The sequence below is a fragment of the Temnothorax americanus genome, unplaced genomic scaffold (assembly GCF_048541705.1).
Source record: "Temnothorax americanus isolate GAGA-0224 unplaced genomic scaffold, ASM4854170v1 Scaffold255, whole genome shotgun sequence".
Lineage (NCBI taxonomy): Eukaryota > Metazoa > Arthropoda > Insecta > Hymenoptera > Formicidae > Temnothorax > Temnothorax americanus.
Window position 1 is genome coordinate 31,272 of NW_027509397.1, and position 16,802 is coordinate 48,073.

The following is a 16,802-nucleotide window of genomic DNA, read 5'->3' on the forward strand; positions in this document are numbered from 1 at the left end:
GCCGTGTCCCTCACTCTATTCCGTCGTGCGCCCATGTCAAAACACGCTGCCGCGCAGCAACGTCTTTCCTCGTACTAAGCACGGTATTTTTCCGTGCATCGCACCGGCTTTCGCGTTGCGAACGTAGCACGTCGCTGGGCCGTGTCCCTCACTCTCTTCCGTCGTGCGCCCGCATGTCAAAACACGCTGCTCGCGGCGCTCGCGCAGCAACGTCTTTCCTCGTACTAAGCACGATATTTTTCCGTGCATCGCACCGGCTTTCGCGTTGCGAACGTAGCACGTCGTCAAGCGCTGCGCGATATTTCGACTTTCGTATGGGACTGAAAATCAAATAACCGAAAGGAGAAAGGGAGGCACATAACGCCTATTTAAAACATTTTTATTTTATCATTATTATTATCAGTATTACATAAAATGCATAATTTACAATACGTGTCTGGTCGCAATTAACATAGTGCCATCTCTTTTAAAAAGTAAACATGGTATTCTTGATATCAAAGAATCATATCGTATAATTTTTTTTTCATTTAAAGGTACAACACTGTGAGCGAAATAATGTGAATTGAAACCAATCAGTTGAAAAGGGATATATTCAAAGAAAATATTGCTATCAACAGAATAAATTTTACTTATTTCTCCATATTCTAATCCGTCTTCTAAAATATAAGCCGCAATGATCGTTTTGCATTTATAAGTCACATATTTCTGGACGAACGAAGCCTGAATAATCGTAGACCGCACCGGATTTCTCTAGGGTCAGTAGAAAACCTTGCGGCATTAACAAAGATAGCAACTGTTTATATAATTTCTTACTTTTTTTTGTCAAAATATCGAAACCAAAGATCATTAAACAATTCTCGTCTTTAGACAACTTAGTAATCTCCGTTGTAGAAATGTTGTCGGGCAAAAAGATATTTGGGAATTTCTCTGGAGTCGTCACGAGTCTAGTGTGATGTCGAATCTGCGGTAAATCATTTAAGATTTTACTTACAAGTGGAGAATTTAAATCTTCTGGTGTCACTTTATCACTGTCATCGACAAATTCGATAATTTTAACATTTATCATATTGTAACATTCGAGTGCAATATGCACCGACATCCTTACTGCATCTTGTAACGACATAGTTTCTAAATCACGATGAGCAACAAATTTATATTCTTCAAGAACGGTGTTAACTGTTTTTTGTCGTTGAAATATAGGTGTTGCCACAATGCCACAAATTTCTATTCCTCCGGATATTATAACGTCTAGAGACTTGTGATGACGAATAGGGAATTCTGCAATGTAGCACAGTAAAAAAAATTAATTTATTGGATCATAAAATTAATTTGCTTTTGGTTGCATTATATCATACTTGTGTTACTTACGTCTTTTTTCAACTGGGTAATCTTGAATACGTTTCGTCATCTGCATGTGATATTTTGGATCAATTGTCAGCTTGCGGATTTTTGTTGGAACCAAAAGGTTTCTCAAATTTTTTCCTAAAATCTTCATTTGTAACATACTGTCCATAAATGTTACCCAATCATATGTCCAGGCGATATGACCGTTTGATCCCGTAACGGATGTGCTTTTTAATCCACGAAATACGCCGGTGTATTGATAACCACGAAGTCTTAATTCTTTATATATATCTTTTCTATTCATTTCTTCTTCATCATCGACATATTTAGCAAGATTGGCAGATAACTTTTCATTTTCAATATTGGTTGGAATTCGTACTATTCCAGTAACAACAATACTATCTCCTTCAATTATTTCGAACCTGTTGCTACCTTGAGAGATACAAATATAAAAATTTTAAACATAACATATTATATAAATTCAGCGAATGAGAAACTGTCGACAAGAATATGGATAGCTTACAAAAGTGCGTAAAAAAAGATTCTGTATCTTTTATTATTATTAGAAGAGGATTAGTTATTCTTGATCAAAATTTCTGCACTTTAAATATAACATAAAAGAAAAGATGTTTCTTAAAATTTAATATTTAAATAAGGAAATAAACTTTTTTGTAATAATATATTACCTTCCTGGATCGAAAGAGTTAATTCGACTTCATTATATTGTGATAGTACTGTAGCACGAATGAAATTAATGTCCTCAAATACAACTGGTACATTGGTATGATCGTGCTTTCTCAACGATGCAATCATTTTCCAGAGAAGGAAAAGATATCCCGTAGCCGGAAATAAATTTTTTTCGTTAATAACATGGCCCGTTAAATATACAAATGTCTCATCAGTTATATTAATGTTGACAACTATTTCTCTTTTGTCTATTATATTTTGTTCTTTAAATTTAAATACATAGAAATCTTCCGTATGATCCCATCTATAAACATTATTAAAACTCATTATGTAATAAAATTATATATAAATTGGTTGTTCATTTGTGTCCGAAATTTATGTAATGTTTGAATTCTGATCCTATAAATATTATAGTTTATTTCTTATTCTTTGTGATAGGTATAAAACAATTGGCATATAGATACATAGTTTCTTTGTAAAGTTCCTGGAACGATTTTTTAATAAAGTATGCTAATGATGCTATTTATTAGACAATATGCATGTTATGTACTGCATACCATTATGTACTATATACAGTGATTACAGGAAATTTTTTTGTTCAGACCCATTTCATTATTAATGAGAAATCATAACTTTTTATATATTAAGCGTATTATTAGCCTTATATCATAATTCAAAGAATGAAGCAACGTGTTGTTACACGCATTACACGGCATACTCCCGCTTATGTTCCGACAGTTAATTGCCAATCAATTTTTTGCTAAACGTCAAATGACTAAAATCATTTATCCCCGTATTCACCTGACTCTAGGCAAAGCTTTTTATTTTTCAAAGAAAATGCCAATGAAAGTGTCTTATAGCGAATTCGGTTGGACGTACCAGTGCGCAGTCAGTGCATCTTAAAGCCGTCGTACACAAATCAACGTAAAGTGTATGTTTAATTAGAGAGAAAAATGAGAGTGATCATGCCCGCGTTTTGGCTGTACCCGAATCTTGTAGGTAATGTACACGTTTTTGTGGGTCTGTTCTGTGCTATGTCCACGATTTTGTGATTCTCTTTCGTGTTATGTTCACGACTTTTTGGTTTTCCTCTGTTAGATTCACAATTTTTTGTTTTTTTTTTCCGAAGTAAAAGAATCGTGGATATAGTACGGAAGAGAACCACAAAAATATGCACATTCATTTGTGCATAAACGTAGAATATGCGAATACCTTATGAGAAAAGAAATCATTGGGGTACCGCGGCTTACAGGAAATTCCACTGTCGGATAAAGATTTGCAATCTGTGGCTGCAATCCTGCGTTATAAAGTTTTCCGATTGATTCTAAAAATATCTCACTATTGACATCTTCGGTCCCTTCATATAACACTACATTTGTTACTGTAGCGCATAAATAATTGTTTAAAATGTGTTGAAGAATGTTTTGAGGCGATATCTCTATTGTCACTGTATCACTTGGAATCAAACTTATTGCCTTTGTAAATAGTACCGGAGATAATAAATAATTTGTATAATATTTTGAACATAAAGGTAAAGATGAATTAGAATAGTGGTTAACGGATGTTGCTATATAGCCATTTTAAGCTGCGAAATTTTTTTTGTGGTAATATTCGGTTCAAGTATTCTTCGGACTTAGTTACAGCAGATTTGATATAACGGCTATGAAAAGGTATATTACCACAAGAAATTTCTTTTACAGGAAAGTTATTAGCCTAAAAACATGAACAAAAACGTATTGTTAATTATTATTCATCGAAATACTAATTATTAAGTATTTATAATATACGTGGTCTGTTTAAAAAAATAATAAGACTGAATTTTTTTCTTAACAACTAGTAACACTGTAAAAACAAGGCTGCAGTAGATCGACAGCTACATTCATACTCCACCTCCAGTTAAAATTTCAAACGTTAACACATGTGATTTTACAATCATTTGTATAACTGTATGTTTGGGTGACGCGTCATGAAAATGGAACACAAGAAAATTGAGCAGCGTTATGGGACTTCTGTGTCAAACTCCAGGACAATGCGATGGAAACATTTAAGAAATTGAAACTGACTTACAAAGATCACATTCTATCCCAGGCACAAGGTATTTTTAGATGGCGGTAAAATTGTGAAGATATCCCGTTCTGGACCACCAATAACATAAATAATTTGGTGATTCAAATTAAATTTCATTGATCATCAATCATTCACACTGTCAACTTTTTAAATGTTTTCTGTCACGTTATCCTGAAATTTGACACAGAATTTGTTATGTCAAACTTCGTATAACACTGCTCGATTAGTGTTCCATTCCGATCTTATGTTCCAAACATACAGTTATACAAATGATTGTAGAATCACATGCAACCAATGTTATCAAATTGAAATTTTAACTGAAGGTAGAATATGAATGTAGCTGTCGATCTACTGCAGTCTCGTTTTTACAGTGTTACTAGTTGCTGAGAAAAAAAATTCAGTCTCATTACCTTTTAAACTATAGAGATATAAGAATAGAGTGCGCAAGCGAGCTGAAAAGGCGATATAGGAATAGAAAGAGAAAGCTGTCTTTTCGCGATTTATATATATATATACTGCACCGTTTTTTTTCTATTCCTATATCGCAGCCTCTACGTGCTAGCATATGACTCGAGCACTCTAATCTTATATCTCTATGTTTTAAACAGACCACGTATATCACAAGTAGGTATTAATTATTTAATTTGACAGATTTAAAAAAAAGTAAAACAGATAATATTATGTTGTTCAAATAATGTACCCGCAATTTGGCGAGAAATGCTTTTATAGAATCTGTTGGTCCGCTCACGATAAAATTAGAGGAACTATTGTAACAAGCTACATCAATATCCGAAGGACATATATTTCTTATAGTTTCAAGATCAAGATTAATTTCAGCCATGGAACCATTAATTATTTTCGATTCATGAACTGCTAAACCGATGAAATATGCCGACAGAATCGTTTCTTTGGCCGTTAAACATCCATCGGCATATCCACAGACTAGTTCACCAATGGAATGACCAATTATAAAATCCGGAACTATACCAATGGATGTTAAAAGATCGACTATTCCAATCTGTAATATAAATATATTATACTATACGTATAAAAGAAATATCTTCCCATTTGTTTTAAATAAAAAAGAATTATAAAACAAAAATTTATTCATATTTGATACTTATATACAAAATATATTTATGAAGTTTAAACAAAAAGTTTTCTTTTTTTACCTGCAGTCCAACGAGTGCTAAAAATAAATTAATGATATTGTTGGAAATATTTTTATTATCACTTAATAAAATATCTGTAAGAAATATGCCATAAGATCTCAAAACAATATCACATTTCTGGACTGCCTTGGCAAATACTGGGAATTTCATTAGAGCTCGACCTGCTAAAGTTTTAATAGAAATTTTCAAATCCGTTAGTTTTAATATACAAATATGTATATGCACGCGCGCTTACGAACACACCACACTTACTCATTTTAGACCATTGAGATCCTAGTCCAGAAAATATAAAACAAATTGGTCGCTTCATATATTGACGCCCTATTTTATTTATTGTATCATAAGATATTTTAGATCCAGTTATCATGTATCCTCTATAAAGGTGACCTTCTATGTTATCATTATGAATATGGTGTAATAGAGAGATGTATTCTGTATCTATAGTTCGACTTCGTACCTGCACATTCAGTATAAAAAAATATTTAGACGCCCCATAAGTGTTAAGTGTTTAAGTAGAAACCTTCGCACACAAAGCTTCCTCTATGAGGAAGCATTTATTTTTTTCAATGTATTTTCAGTATTTATTTATTTTGGCTTCCTCATAGAGGAAGCATTTATTTTTTTCAATGTATTTTCAGTATTTATTTGTTTTGGCTTCCTCATAGAGGAAGCTTTGTGTGCGAAGGTTTCTACTTAAACACTTAAAAACTCTAATGAAGTAATGTGCAGGTTTCTACTCGCACACTTAACTCTTTAGGAGCCTGTATACATAATTATGTACATTCACTAAAATAAAAAAATAAAAAAATACTTGCCCACTTAAAAACTGAACCAATATGCAGATTTCTACTCGCACACTTAAGAACTCTAAGAAAGCAATGTGCAAGTTTCTGCTTGCACATTTAAGAACTCTAAGGAAGCAATGTCCAAGTTTCAACTTGCACACTTAATAACTCTAAGGAAGCAATGTCCAAGTTTCAACTTGCACACTTAATAACTCTAAGGAAGCAATGTCCAAGTTTCAACTTGCACACTTAATAACTCTCAGGAAGCAATGTGCAAGTTTCAACTTGCACACTTAATAACTATGAGGAAGCAATGTGCAAGTTTCAACTTGCACATTTAATAACTATGAGGAAGCAATGTGCAAGTTTTAACTTGCACACTTAATAACTATGAGGAAGCAATGTGCAAGTTTCAACTTGCACACTTATTAAAATATGTAAATATGTAATATTAACGGTGGTCGAAGTTCTAACTTTCGCAAATTTTTAGATCCTGTTTTTTTTTTTTTTTTTTTTTTTTTTTGGAGAAGGAAAATGCTTACGCATACCCCAGGGCCGGTCCCCAGGGTTATGCCGGACTTATTCACCGGCTAAAAACCTCCCCCGGCTCCAACCCCATAATTATCAATCCCATAAAATCCCCGATATTTTTAGTATATTTTGATAAAAAAAATTTTGCTTTATTTACTTATTTTTCACGATTTCTTGTATGTGCATATTGTAGGACACACTATTGCTTTTTGTAAAATAATATTTTTAGATGAGATTTACTTCGCTAAGTGTATAATGAAGATTGTTGAACTGAGCATTTTTTTTGTTGATTTCTGTTCGTTATTTAAGCCAAGTATAATAGATACATTTTATTATATACTGCGTTTAACGCAGAATGCATTTTCATTATAATCACTGTGCTCCGTGCAGAATGCATTTTCATAATTTTACTGCGTTTTGCGCAGAATGCATTTTCACAATACTATTGCGCTCCGTACATATTTATAATAATTACTCCATCTCGCGCAGATTGCATTTTCACAATTTTACTGCGTTTAGCGCAGAATGCAATTTCATAATAATCACTGCGATACGCGCAGAATGCATTTTCGTAATTTTTCTGCGCTCTGCGCAGAATGCATTTTCATAATACTACTGCGCTCTACGCAAAATGCATTTTTATAGTACTTTTTTTCAAATATAATTATCTCTGTTTTTTTAGATTTTATTTTCTGTCCTGTAGACATTATTGTGTTTTTTTCATTGTTAATTTTAATGGTATTTACAGTATGAATATGCATTGTAAATATACAATATAAATATTGTCATTATGTAATTGTCGTTGTTTTTATTCTTCCGGGAAGGGTAATAATATCTTCTCTTTTATGATTTTCAGACCATGTCTACGCATTTTTGGCATATCTGTTGAATATTTTTTATTTGATGGACTTTCTCCCAATGCTATTGATACTGCAAATGCTGCTGCAAATATTCCGCATGACGTAAGATCTGGCTGTTTGGTTACTTTTTCAAATATTATATTATTTTGTTTCAGATTAGGGTATCGTTTTTCAATGTATTTTTGTTCAAATAATGTTAGATCGTAATAAGAATGAGTATCAAAATACAAACTATCATATATATGAAGCATTAAACCATCATAGTAAATACAGTGCCAGTGGTTACCGCAATGCTGACCTCCGACAATCTGAACATCGGAAGTAAAGATCGGTTCAATCCAATTTAAATTCATTATAAAAAGAACATCAACACGAGAAAATGTAGTATACCTTTCTATTATCATCATAATTTCATTTAAAGGTCGATCATCTAACCACGAATTTTCTTTTAATACGTTCTCTTCAATTTTGTTTGTGGCAGTGGATAAATAAGACTATCCATGTTAAAATTATTATTTTCAATCTTATCATCTAATATTATAAATTTTTTTGGTACATTTGTATTTTCTTCATTAGTATGTGGAGACTTAATGTTGATTGACAGTTTCTCTGAATTATATTTATTATTCTTATTAGAAAGAAAATCTTTCTCAAATAAAGTCTTCACATTTGCTATTGGTATCTCACTTTGCTCGTTTAATCCAATAAAAATAGGTTTATGGTCTGAGAAAAAAGTTTCGTATACTCCAGCAGTGTAATTAAATATTCGATCAGATATAAATATTACATCGATTTGGGTATTAAAATTTGTAGTTGAAACGTGCGTTGAAAGGGCACGTTTAAAATTTAATTTTTCTAAATGTTTTTCTAAAAATCCTCCATCATTATACGAATCGTAGTTGAAATCACCTATTACAATCTTTTCATTACCTAATGATTTGTTCAAAATATTACTTAATTCATAGGTAAATGCTGTATTAGTTACTGATGGTGACTTATAACCTGTAATAACTTGTATTTCATTTACAGTTAAAAGTATTAAATCAATATGTTGATGTTGTCCATTTATTGTTTTATTGTCTTTTTGAATATGCTCATTAATATTTCCGTTTAGTTCTTTTCTTATAAAACATATTATTCCTTTTGTTGATCGTTTATCGTAATTATCTGAACGGAAAATAATATTAAATCCTTCTAATGTAAAATTATCTTTTGCTATTGTTTGTGTTTCCAAAAAAATTAAGAGGTCGGCTTGTTTATACCATTTATCACAATTTATATTGGTAATATTTTTATTCAAAGAACGTACGTTCTGGTATATAATTTTTATTATATTTCCTTTTATAACTTTTGAGTACGCTAATTCTAGAATTTTCTCTCGTTTAAGTCTTTTTATTTCTAATTCTAAAGAATTTTCTGCGGATGGTTTTTTTGGAGGTATAAATCTACCCAAAATGTATAAATCTGATATTTTGGTTACTCTACTTAGTGCTACGTACAACATTGATCTCGTCATACGATAATTATTTCTTAGATCAATGCATACTTTCTCATAAGTTTGGCCTTGGCTTTTATGAATTGTTAAAGCTTCAGCAGGCGTAATTGGAAACTGTTCTCTTATAATTTGGTACCCCATTCTATCATTAACATTCAATATGACAGAAATTCGTGATAAAGGAACTAAACACATTTCGATACAATTTTCACTCATATACTTTATGTATGGTCGTCTTTGCTCAACACCAACCCTATCATTATGAAAATCTAGCCATATTTTAATTGGTTCTACAGTACCTGGTTTAAATGTTATATACTTTAAAATTCCACAGGCTCCATTAACTAAACCATCTGCAACATCTACATTATTGGTTATCATATAGTTGATTCCAATTTTTAATGTAACTTTAGAATCTAAACCATTGCATTCTGTTCTTTTTTTATTTTTTAATGATGTTAGCAGTTTATTTCTCGTTTTACTATTTACTTTTCCTAAAACTGAGTCTATTGCTTCAAATTCATAAGCGATTCCATCTTTTAAATCTATCTTCAATTTATTATAAATATCCACCGAGCGATTGTCAGAATATAATCTTACGGCGTCTATAGGGATGTCATCTTCTGTTGTTTCTCTTGATCTTAATAGATCAATATTGTTTTCAGACATTGTTCCTCTCGCAAGATTGTTAAGTGCTTCAATAAAATTTTTATCTTCTTTTTGTCTCATTATTTCCGTTAATTCAAATAATTCAAATTCGTTCCATAATACATTTTCTGAAAAAACGCTTAACATGCATGATTTAGGTGGGAGATATATCGAAGTATCCATAACCGGTGGTAACTGATAAAGATCTCCTACAACCAAAACAGAAACCCCACCAAAGCTTTTGTCTTGACCCATTATTTGTCTTAATCGTGTATCAATTCGACTAAACATCGTACTACCCACCATCGATATTTCGTCTATAATTAATAATTTTAATTCAAATAAATTCTCTCGTATAGTATTAGCCACATCTTCTGACAATTCTGGCATTTGTCCTCCATATTGCGTTACTGGCAAAGCAAAAGCTGTGTGTAACGTTACTCCACCTATTAAAAATGCTGCTTTGCCAGAGGGTGCACATAATAATACTTTCACTTTATTATTATTTTTACCAGGCATATCATCAAAGTAATTCAGCAATACCTGATAAATCGTATTAATCACAGTGCTTTTTCCCACACCCGCAGATCCGCTTATAAATAGTCTAATTGGTAACTTTCCAGTTTTGAAACAATATAAAACATGCATTGTAATTTCCCGTTGTTTATCATTTAATTCGCGAAGTAGATTCATTACTTCTTCTTTTGTAACTTTAGATGGACTACTTATTTTTCTTTTATTTTTATTTGAGCCATCTGCAATACCAGTTTGAGTAAATATATCTACCTCTTGCTCCTCTTCTACATTTTTTTAAATAAAAGATTCTATTTCTTCATCTTCAATATCTTGCTGATCTTTTTGTGCTTGATCTAACGCATCGTTAATTTCTGCATCCCCTATAACTGAGTATTTTTCTCTATTCTCTTCTATTTCTAGAATATTTTCTTTATAAATTTCCTCACAATCTTGTGTCTCCACATCATTTAATTCATTTTTCCATGGCAAAAATAATAAAACCTGTTCCCTGAAATAATTATATCGATCTTGTTGCAATTTATATCGATTAAATCTTATAATTTTTAAGTTATTTCGATGTTTAATTTCACTGTCTTCAATATATTCGTCATCGCTATCATTTCTATTTGTATAAATTTTATTTTTAAAATTTGCCGCAAAATCAGCAAGACAAACATTTTGATATTTAGAATAATTCCGATTTTCGTACTTTTCGATAATATTTTTGTAATAGATATCTGTTGAATCTTCACTAATTGTTTTTAAATGTTTTTTGTTTTTCAACATTCGTACACGGTCTTTTTGCGGAGAAGTATTAATATAAATAACAGCTCTACTACACAATGAAAGTGGTAGACCGAGAACGTGATAAACTGCTTCTTGTGCAGACATAGTATTACCGTTTATGAAAATGTTAGCAATTTTTCTCAATTTTCGTCTAATATCTAAATTTCCATTTTCCAAGTCTTTTGATGCTTCTCTTAATAATCGTGATAAGCCTGCATCGACTTTTGTAACATAATTAATCATATATGAAGCACAACTATATGGATCTAAAACAAATTGTATATCCATATTTGATTCAAGAAGTGTCAATATTATTTTGTTGTACGCATTAATGGCAACTTCGTTGCTTTGTCTTTTTAAGAAAATCTTAGTTCTTGATAAAGTGCTTCTGATTGCATGAATGTAATCTCTTTCGGTCATCTCTAAACGTTCTAACATTTCTTCGAAAGAAATTAATATATTTTTTTTTTTAAATTCTTGCATCATTTCTTTAATTTTTTTTATATTTGATTTGTAATTTTTAGTCTTCTCTTTTTCCTCTAAGGGTTTAAGAATCAACGTATTTTTCATAACAAACATCGGAAAGTTAAACCTACACAAATATTTATTTCTTCTACCTTTGTAACATGTCGGCTTATGTCGATGTATCTGCAAACGTATTAATGGATTTTTATCGTCGTAATGACAAGTAATGATTTTATTAATCCACTTATTAACTTTTCATTTTCGTCATCATTTTCTTCATTATAAATTGGAGCATTTTTACAATATAAAAGATTATGCGTATGAACTGATCCTCTAGCTTGGAATTCTCTCCTCTGAAAGTAATCAACAACGTAATTTTCTCCAAATGGACCATGTTCATTTTGCAATATCGTCATAATCTGATTGAATCTTTCTTCTATATATCGTACACACGTTACCGGATCTTCTCTGATTAACTTAGTTTTCTCTGCCATATCCAAATTTATAGCATCATAAATACTGATGTTTTTATTTTCTTGTAATTTGTATAAAATTTTTAATAAATCAGGATTTTTGTGTTCACATGCAGAAAGGGTAATAAACAATGTTGGAACTCCACATTGTCTAATCATGCCAAGTAAATGCTTCTTCTTGCTTTCCCAATATGATGGTGACGACCTTACTTGTTTCAAAAATCTGTATCCATCGTCATGACGGATAGAATCATTTAAAAAATTCTGATCTTTAATTTTTTTAGCAGTTAAGTTTTCATTTCTCTTCACTCTCCTTAAACAAATATTTAAATTTGACATTACTGATTTTTCCAATTTTTGTTTAGCCATAAATAAAATTCTTGTAGGTTGACACGATCTTCTGTCTCTATGTCTGGCTTCAAATTTAATTCTTTCAGAGTATGACAATTTATTTTTCTTATCTAGAATTTCTCCTCCATAAATTTTTGGAAAGCACAATTCATCAATATTTTCAGTTAAATGCCAGGGTACTGGAAATTTGTTTTGTCCTGGTGCTATAATTGCGATATTTTCAGATATTTCTTTATTCCTATCTATAATGAGAACTTCGTCAATTGGTTCGAAAGAAACCGATTCTTCAGAATCTGAATTATTGTCGTGTTCTTCTAAATTTAATCGATTTATTGCATTCGTGCAGCTATGGCACTTATCATTATTATCTACAATAAAATCCAACTCTGCATTAAAATTTTTGTTATATTTTTTAAAGAACTTATCATCAATTTTTATATTGTTTTTTATATACAAAGGAGTATGTCGTAAATATTCCAAAGCTTCACAAATTTTAGCTGGTTTTATGGTTTCATACATATAATTAGACTTGTGTTCTAGGTTCCTTTTTAGCTTTATTTGTATAGTCGACATTTCATCAAAATTTATAGGTAAAATATTTATCATTTCATTGATTTCAACCGGAATATTAACAATACTTCCTTTTAATGATAATTGTGGGTTAATAGCAAACGGTTGTAATGCTTTTATTTGCATGAATGGTATATAGGGTGATACCATTCTTTCTTCAACCGCTGTCAAATCTGTTACGACTTTTGGCACATTTGAAAATCTTAAATCTGCATTTGATGCTGTTTTTGGAACGTCTCCTGATGTAATATATTTTTTACATGTCTTGCAGACATATTCTGACGAGTTATTAACAATTTGATTAATAAATTCATTAATTGCAATCTTTGTGTCGCTGAATTTATTTTGTATTTTTGTAATATTAAAACGTTCTACTGATTTCAAAAAAAAAACAAATTTTCACAACACACACATATTATATCTGGTCCAAGTTTTCTGTTCTTTAAAAAATTCATTATCAATACATTATGATAATATTCATTATCTTTGATGTCACTATTTATTTTGTTCCGAACAGAATTGCTGTAGTTTTCTCGATATTTAAAAAAATCATCAAGTCTTAATAATCTTTTACGTTCAATATCAAAAATTCTTTGATTTGTGTTGTAATTAAGATCTTCCTGTAACGTGCGTATAACTCGTAGTCTATTTCTATTTTTGATTTGTTCATTTATCTGGTAACTTGTCTTTTTTCTTGTAACTTTCATTCTTTTTGCATTTTTTTCTTTTTCCGATTCTCTGTATAACAGTTTTTTTCGAATAACTTTCATTCTTTCTACATTTTTCTTTTTTTCTGACTCTTTGTATAATGGTTTTTCTCGAATGATTTTCATTCTTTGTAGATTTTTGTCTCTTTCTGCTTTTTTAAACACTTGATTTTGACGTTTATTTATTATTCTTTGTTGATTCCAGTCTCTTTCTTTTTTTTTATACATAGGATCTTGACGTACTTGCATCATGCGTTGTCTGTTTTTTTGTCTTTCAGATTCCTTGTCTGACGAAAGATCCATTCGTATTCTTTTTACGCATTCTATTTTTTCTTTTTCTTTACTTTGTTGTATATTTTCTTTTATTTTATTTGCAATTTCATCGTTCTTTATATTATTAATATTATTAATATCACTGTCATTTGTTGTTTTTTTATTAATAACATTTTGCGTATCGTCTTTATCAGTCAAAAAACAATCATATTCACGTTTACGTTTCATGTTTCTTTTTTTGGTATTTTTCTTTTGTTCTCTTTCTTTATATTTTTTATCAGATCGTAATTTACACATCAAAATTTTATTATTATTATTTTTTAAATTTACACTTTTTTTCTTTAATTTTGGCATTTTGTTTAATCTATCAAATATTAATTTTTTCTTGCCTAGTTCGTCCGTTTTTCTTTTCTTTATCTTTTTTTCACTCTCTTCTTTATTATTCTTTATCTGTTGTTTTCTTTATCTCTCTCGTGCTAATTCTGCATAAAAATAATTTTTTTTAAAATAATTATATCATTTATCAGAAATTCAATCAAAAGTTCAAGATTACATTTCCATAAAAAATGGAAATATAATTCTGAACAATATTATATGGCTAAACCTCTTTAAGTATAACATTATATAGTCATATATGGTCTTATATACTATTATATTATCATGTGATTATCCTCTTCTTCTTTTATTTATCTTTTATAATGTTAATGAAAATAGATACGCGAATCAATATGAATGTTGTTCATGTATAGCTGTAATTTTATATTGTTTCTCAATCATAGTCAGATAAAAGCTTAATTGTTTATTATATTGTTGTCAATTCACGAATGTACTTTAGGTTTATTATACACCGCGGCTGAATATCGGTGTCTCCATCTTATTTTGTTTAGTGTGTTATTGCGATATTGTTTAGTGTGTTATTGCGATAAATATTACCACGTGCCTCGGTCGAATTGGTACGACGCCCTACATAGAATGAGGGAGGTTTCAGGAAACCTGGCTGAAGTAATATTTTTTGCAATAAATTTAATAATTTAATTCAATTTAAATTATTTTAAAAGATAGTAATAAAATTTCGAAATAAATAATTTCTTTTTATCGGGTGAATATCGGAAATTTATAAATTTTAATTCTGCAAATATATTAAATTGACATTAAAAAACTCTTTTCTCAGTGTATACATATATATATATATAAATATCGGCGAAACTTCCGAAAACGTTCATGCTCATATTTAGATGAAACTTTATAAATAGGTTCCTTTTATATAGAAAACACATATATTAATTACACGAATTATGATGCGTCCGTGCAATTTGACGAATATGAGCAGCCCAACATTCATGTTGTTACTCATGTACTCATTGAGAGATATTAGGATGAGCGCTTTATAAATAACAATGGCTACGCATAAATGCCAATACCTCATCGCCACTCATCCAACAAAACGTGAACGTTGGGCTGTTCTATCTCGTCGAATCTCACAGACGCATCCTCATTTCTATCTTGTCGAATCTCACAGACGCATCCTGATTCGCGTATCTGTGTTAAAAGTAATTCCTTATTAATTATTTAAAAACTTACAATTGTCTGTCTTCTTAAAATATGTGTAAATATACCTCTCTTTCTTTGTTCCTTCTTTCTCTTCTTCTCTTTCTCTCTTTCTCTCTCTCTCTCTCTCTCTCTCTCTCTCTTCGCTCTGTAGGTTTTTTCTCTTTTTCTTTCTTTCCTCTTCTTCTTTTATTTATCTTTTATAATGTTAAGGAAAAAATATGTAAATTAGCTTTTTATATATAACGCTACATGAAATTATATACAATCGTATTTTTATATTGTTTGCCAATCATAGCCATATAAAATAAAAGCTTAATTGTTTATTATATTATTGCGATAAATATTACCACGTGCCTCAGTCGAATTGGTACGACACGGAATGAGAAATGTTCCAGGTTTGAACCCTGACTGAGGTAATATTTTTCGCAAAAAATTTAATAATTTAATTTAATTTAAATTATTTTTATACGACGAGGACCAAAACCAATGGTAGAATCGTCACGATGATTGTTTGCTAGTCATAGCTGAATGAAATGAAAGCCTATTCAGAAATTAAATAGTACAGATACAAGAATCAGGATGCGTCCGTGCGATTTGACGAATAGGAGCAGCCTAACGTTCACGTTTTTAATTATATTGAGAAATATTAGGAGGAGCACTTTATAAATAAAGCGGAAAGCACACACTTCTGTACAACGCATAATACGTAAACATAAGAAAATTGATTGGTCCATATATATGTGCATAAGGAAATAGACCAATCAGTTTTTTTATGCTTACGTATTATGCGTAATGTAAAAGTGTGTGATCCCCGCTTAACAATGGCTATGCATGAATGTCGGTTACATATAGCTATTATGCACTTCTTTCAATATCTCGCCATTCACCTAACAAAACGTTGTGCTGTTCCATCTGGTCGAAACTCACATACGCATCCTGATTCGCGTATCTGTGTTAAGTAATTTCTCATTAATTAGTAAGAAACTTACAATTGCCTGCTCTGTCTAAAAATAGTGCATATTTTAAATATACGTGCATATATGCATACTTATGCATATATGTATACATAAATATAATATATGTTAAAAAATATTTTTTGAATATATACCTCTTTTTGTATCCCCTTTCGTTCTCTCTCTCTCTCTCTCTCTTTCTTTCTCTCTCTCTCTCTCTCTCTCTTAAAAAATTCTTTCCTGGCACTCTTTCTGTAATTTCGCACTGTCAAACGCGAAATAAATTTATTAACCTTTTTTGATACGCATTAACAAGTGGTTGAGATAATTAACCAACATCATTTAATACCAATTTCACTCTTATGATAATTTCGAGATTCGATCTGCATATAAGCGAGATAACTAATCAGCGTCAAGGAATATGAGCGTGTGAATGCAGTATTTATAAATCAATAGACCGAGATAAGACAGAACATTAAAAGAAAGAAAAAATATAATAAAAATATGGGTAACGCGAAAAGTGAGAAACAACACGAAGAAAACAAGAGGAGTGATAATGTGGAAAGAA

General features: G+C 30.7%; 1 protein-coding gene, 1 long non-coding RNA gene and 1 pseudogene across 3 annotated transcripts; all 3 read right to left on the reverse strand.

The window, feature by feature from the left end:
• Window positions 1-688: 688 nt before the first annotated feature.
• On the reverse strand, window positions 689-5,743 carry LOC143899121 (fatty acid synthase-like; annotated as a pseudogene). The gene is made up of 7 exons (XR_013257390.1): window positions 5,523-5,743; window positions 5,271-5,434; window positions 4,799-5,116; window positions 3,244-3,744; window positions 2,031-2,335; window positions 1,369-1,776; window positions 689-1,278 (listed from the first exon to the last, which is right to left on the reverse strand). The product of XR_013257390.1 is annotated as a fatty acid synthase-like (transcript).
• A 1,953-nt stretch (window positions 5,744-7,696) lies between these two features.
• On the reverse strand, window positions 7,697-10,600 carry LOC143899122 (uncharacterized). Its single transcript, XM_077409122.1, has 3 exons — window positions 8,003-10,600; window positions 7,837-7,940; window positions 7,697-7,754 (listed from the first exon to the last, which is right to left on the reverse strand). The coding sequence occupies exons 1-3, from the start codon at window positions 10,280-10,282 to the stop codon at window positions 7,697-7,699; spliced, it is 2,442 nt and encodes an 813-aa protein (XP_077265248.1). The 5' UTR covers window positions 10,283-10,600.
• A 3,432-nt stretch (window positions 10,601-14,032) lies between these two features.
• LOC143899123 (uncharacterized) lies at window positions 14,033-16,448 on the reverse strand. Its single transcript, XR_013257391.1, has 3 exons — window positions 16,390-16,448; window positions 15,347-15,475; window positions 14,033-14,212 (listed from the first exon to the last, which is right to left on the reverse strand). It is a non-coding gene; the product is annotated as an uncharacterized LOC143899123 (long non-coding RNA).
• Between the last annotated feature and the right edge of the window lie 354 nt (window positions 16,449-16,802).